The sequence below is a fragment of the Maniola jurtina genome, chromosome 17, assembly GCF_905333055.1.
Source record: "Maniola jurtina chromosome 17, ilManJurt1.1, whole genome shotgun sequence".
NCBI classification, from domain to species: domain Eukaryota; kingdom Metazoa; phylum Arthropoda; class Insecta; order Lepidoptera; family Nymphalidae; genus Maniola; species Maniola jurtina.
In genome coordinates, this window is record NC_060045.1 from 4,135,037 (window position 1) to 4,140,376 (window position 5,340).

Here is a 5,340-nt window from a genome sequence, read left to right on the forward strand (position 1 = left end):
TGGTATGACAAACAAACGAATAAAAACATGAAGAATCTCAGAGTCTCATCCGACTTGGGACATAGAATGATTAATAAGGCTTTATGAGCCCAATCTAGTCAGAGACTATACCGAGTCGCGGCGCGTCAAAGCCTCTATTCGTAGAAGTGTTAGTAAAAACCAGTTCGTAGGCGCGCGCTACTGCTCGCGTGCTGAGCGCGCGCCGCCCGCTTCGGGACGCACGCGCGGGCGCACACGATCGAGGTCCCGCTATATAAACCCCGCCACCCTTCCTGATTCAATCATTCCCTTCATACGCTCCGTGTGTGCATGTCGCTTGCGCTTACGGCCTCACGTAACCTTGTAAATACGTAGTCGTAGTATTCGTATTAAGTTCGTAGTTGTAAACATGTGTCTCGCTAAGGAAGATTCACTATCGCCCCAGAAGGAGGCACAGTCGCCTCGTTCGCCTTGGATGAAGCTCTTGAATCGCCAGGTAAGATTTTTAATTTTTGTTTATTTTGATAGTTTTTCATGCTATAGAATTTAATTATCTCTTCTGTCAATTAGAATTTGATCCCCTGTATAAACAGTTTCCCTGATAACACCCTTATAATTGGATATTGTAGCTAATATTTGTTTTTACTATTTACAGAGCTCAAAACCAAGGCTGCCACGAAAGGTGACTGCCTCTACGAGAGTGAATCTCAACAAATGTTGGTCGAAGCTTGGAGAGTTGATCTCCAATTCATCGCCTCGCACTGACCTGCCATCGAACAAGACTGCTTATACCGGAGAACCAGTTTTGGTGCCGTTCTCCGAATATTTCTATCCAATGGACCCGATGAAACCGGTTCCCGTCGAAGACAACGACAACGCCGAAAACCAGAACATCCTGAACTCCAGCCGTTTCAATCTCATCTCTGAAGAGGAGATCAATGACAACATGGCCAACGAAGTCCGGGAGATCTGCTACACGGCGAACAAGTCCAGCTGCTTCGTATGTAAGCTTTGCTACTAATTCGTGCATCTCCAAAATCATAATCGTCTTCCAATTATTTCCATTATCCGTAATAATATTTTGGTACTAATGCAGTGAAAACAAAATCGTGTCCAATATTAGGTTTAGTGTGTGCTTCGATAGCACTTCGGCGTCTTCCGTTAGAATTAGTAACGCGGTATGCTGATACAACCTCACTCTAATGTTGTGATTTATCTTTTTGTGATCTTAGAGTATTAAGGTTTAGATTTTCAAGTTTTAGATGTTATTGTAGAGTATTTTGTATCAGCACTCGGCGTATTAGTGTTCGATATTGTGTACCGTATAAAGTGCCCGTTTTGGTAGACAGCTTTAATGTCAACTGCACTGTAATTATCATTGCACCAATTTCATCCTAATTTCTTCATTCTATCTCAAGTGTAACACTTTTCATTAACGTCTTTGTCCATTGTCTTCCATTAGATTGTAAGTTTTGTCTGTGATAACAAGAGTACATGACTCGAAGCTTTAATTAGAATAAGAGATGACTTAAAATTATAGATTTTTATCAAAATACATTGAAACACTAACAGTGATGTTGGACTCCTGATATTCAAGCTAATTTCAAAGCCTTTGAACTTAGCTTCAGTACCGAATAAATTTTTGTTTTTAGAGTAATTAACTCTTCAATCAATAATAATTGTGATACATAAAATGTATGTTTGTCCTACATTGCTTTTAGTGTTTTTATATAAGAAAATATACTCGTAATATGAGATTGAATCCATGACGAAAGCTTTAATAGGAATAAGTTCTCTAAAGTTTTATATTTCTTGTAACTTGCTTTAGAACTTGTCTTAAATTTTTTCTTACGTGTATCATTAGAAATGGGCCGAGCGTGCCAATCTTAGTTTTAGATCTTTCTTAGATATAAGCATCTTAGTTTAAGATAAGCTTTAACATCTATAACTTATAGTTTTATGTTTGTGTTATTACAATTTTGTCGATTTCTCCCTCTTATGTCAATTGTTAGTTTAGTATTTTCTTTGAATAGTATCGTAATTCTTAGTTTTAAGTTTAGACTATAAACCATTTTTGTAGACTGATAATGTTAAGTAACTTCAAGACTTTCGTTTGATCTCTGTATCTCAATAAAGATATCTTTTAATGATTTTTGTTCCTTTTTACTACCTAGTCCTAGTACAAGTACCAAACTGAATTAAAATACTTTGCAGAAACATTTCTGTTAACAAATAATTTGACTTTGAAATTCAGGTCGGTGCTTTGTCTGTTCTAAAATAACTATAAATAATAATATAATAATAATAAATATAACTACTTGGTAATACTAAGACTTGCGTAGACGAGGGGCTAATATCCGCGGAGGAGAAAAGTACCTTATTTTTAGGGTTCCGTACCTCAAAAGAAAAAACGGAACCCTTATAGGATCACTTTGTTGTCTGTCTGTCTGTCTATCAAGAAACCTATAGGGTACTTCCCGTTGTCCTAGAATCATGAAATTTGGCAGGTAGGTAGGTCTTATAGCACAAATACAGGAATAAATCTGAAAACCGCGAATTTGTGGTTACATCATTAAAAAAAAATTAAAACGTGTTTCAATTTTCAAAGTAAGATAACTATTCGAAGTGGGGTATCATATGAAAGGGCTTTACCTGTACATTCTAAAACAGATTTTTATTTTTATGTATACCTAATAGTTTTTGATTTATCGTGCAAAATGTTGGAAAATACCCGAGTAACGCAACCCTCAGTACGCGAGTCTGACTCGCACTTGGCCGGTATTTAATAACAATGTAAGCTATGTAAATGTCTATTAAGAAACATATACCTACCTAATCTCATATGAACTGTGTAAACCACTTTTCTTTTTCCTAGCATATTTCGGAATGTTAATCAGACCCTCCCTATTTGGTTTATTATAACTTTTTAAATAGGTACTTACGGTTATATTATCATCTGCCAATCTTTTTTTATGTGACCAGCTCGGCCACATAATAATACCCTCAATTTGAAAAAAATTGTTTAGAAAAGCTTTTATTTAAGTCATGTATTAAAACCATTATCAAGACAAATCTAGCCAAACACGATGGAGTTATATACCTACTCGTAAGTAGGTATGTGGGGTACTTGATGAGTTCCATGACCACCTTCCGGCTGCATCAAGAGACTACCTCCGTGATATTATTGCATTGTCATAGAAGCTACATAACCCCAGCTCAAATTGGTTGAGAGGAACTGGTCTAAAATTCTGAGATTTGGCCATAGGTATAGCCATAATAATATTATTATGTGCGTACTTACATAGGTACGAACTCGACAAGTTGCATGAAAGACATGTCTTGTAAAAAGACAGGATTAATATGGATTAATATACCTAATTGATGATACTGATTAAATTCGAAGCTCAGGACATTTGGCGTACTCAAAACTAGATCACTGTGTAGTATGTTATAGCATTTTGCTAAATAAGCAGCGCCTGAGCTACCGAATAATTTTTGTAGCTTTATACGAATTGACGCTTCAGGGTTGATATAGGATTGGATGAAAAAATCTAATGCCACACATTCAGCCGGGCATTGTAGTAATCATATTCAGTGGTGGACACAATATATTCAGTATGAATAAAAAATAAATGGATATCGACATTACGTGTCAAGAAATAGTATAAGATACGTGACATTCTACAAAAGTGTTGGATGTCCATGTAAGGGGTATAATGCGGCGGGCAAACGTTTAAGAATGATAAATCGGGATGAATTCTAAACGCGATTCGTTCCGATCCCGCAAGAAGGAACAAAGTGCGATACCTCAGCTCATGTCTGCGACAAAGGTAGTTTTAAGAGCGACAAACATAGATGAGGTAAAGGTCCTTTTGAAGGGCGCCTGTAATTTAGCAGGTAAAAATCCGGGACAGTTACGGTTCTTTGTTTGTAGTAGCTAGTCATATCATCATCACCTCAAGATTCGCAACCCATCGCCTGCCCATTACTAAGCACTGGTGTCCTCCAGAATGAGAAGAGTTTAGGGCCATAGTCTACCATTTTGGCTCAGCGCGGATTGACTAACATCATCACACACAACGAGCTGCAAACATTATGGAAAAATCTCAGGCATGCAGTAATGCGAGTGATTTCTTCGAGTACCTAAAGTACTTGAATGAATTTTGAGTTTTGACTTAACCTTTGACTTAACTACACACATATTTTATCACCTTACTTAATACTATCTAAAAGGTCAGCTCTTAAAATGAATTTTAATAGATAGGTATTTAAAATAGTCCTCTATAGGTCAAGTTTCTTTAAAACAAAACAATGTTATAGAATTCAAACTGTCCGGACGATAAGCTGACGCATGGAGACATGAGTTCCGAAGGATGCAATAATAGGGCACCGTGAAATTTCGGCGCTGTGTCGAATCGCAGAAAAATTTCGGTTTTTCGGTTATTTCTTAGGGATTTGTACGGGCTTTCTTCGCTGATTCGTCTCGGTGCACGGGTGTCAGTATTACAAACACATGCTCTTTGATTTAGCCTAGCTCTGCATTCAGGGATCCGAGACGGCTTTTGGATTTCGCGACAGATTTCACGGTTTGCGACGCGTTACATTGATGTTGACTTACCTTCCGTCACAGCTGCTAGATGCTCGTTTCATGGAATCTAAGGATCTGACAGGTTAATGTATTTAGCACAATTTATTGTACGCTGATTCATTGGTCTTTCATATTTTATGTTGTATCAACGATATCTGCAACGACGGCAACTTTCTGACCCATTGCCTACTCCTGCGACTGTCTGACTGACTCCCACTGACATAGATGCTGTTCCAGTACCTACACCTATTACTGACCAATCACTAAATATACCTATACTTTGATATAGACAGCAGTAAATCAAATCAATTTTTATTCAATTAAAATTTCCCAAGTTCTTTTGAATCATCAAATGCATTTACCACTGGTTCGGAATGTCTTTTTCGAGATACTCGAGATATTTTTCATTATTAGCTAAACATTGGGCAAAAGATCTGTTGACAATTTTTCTCTTTTATAAGCATAAAATTTTAGACTGCAATTCCTATACTCTTAGTATTAAACAGTAGACACGTACATATAAATTATCCTAAAATGTACAGCGTAAGTAGTAAAATTATATTAGCACACGCAACCTATTTCAAGTTATCTGCAGCAATAGAGACCGCTATTATTCTATGGCAATGGTTAATAGGTACGAGCCAGTCATTCAAGCCCAAATAGCTGTGAACATCAATAGGACTTGCCACTTGCCTTGTTAAAATTCACAACTCTTTGTGCAAAATACCGACGCGTGAAACAAACAAGCCTGGCGTGAAATTCGGATAAAGCTG

General features: G+C 37.2%; 1 protein-coding gene across 1 annotated transcript; it reads left to right on the top strand.

The window, feature by feature from the left end:
• The first annotated feature begins 299 nt into the window (after positions 1-299).
• On the top strand, positions 300-2,129 carry LOC123873873. Its single transcript, XM_045918973.1, has 2 exons — positions 300-475; positions 635-2,129. Exons 1-2 carry the CDS (start codon positions 389-391, stop codon positions 998-1,000), a joined length of 453 nt encoding a protein of 150 aa, XP_045774929.1. The 5' UTR covers positions 300-388; the 3' UTR covers positions 1,001-2,129.
• Positions 2,130-5,340: the final 3,211 nt, after the last annotated feature.

Coding starts and splice junctions, on each gene's coding strand:
- LOC123873873 (XM_045918973.1), top strand. CDS start 389: ATGTGTCTCGCTAAGGAAGATTCACTATCGCCCCAGAAGGAGGCACAG. Junction 476..634: donor TGAAGCTCTTGAATCGCCAG/GTAAGATTTTTA, acceptor TACTATTTACAG/AGCTCAAAACCAAGGCTGCC.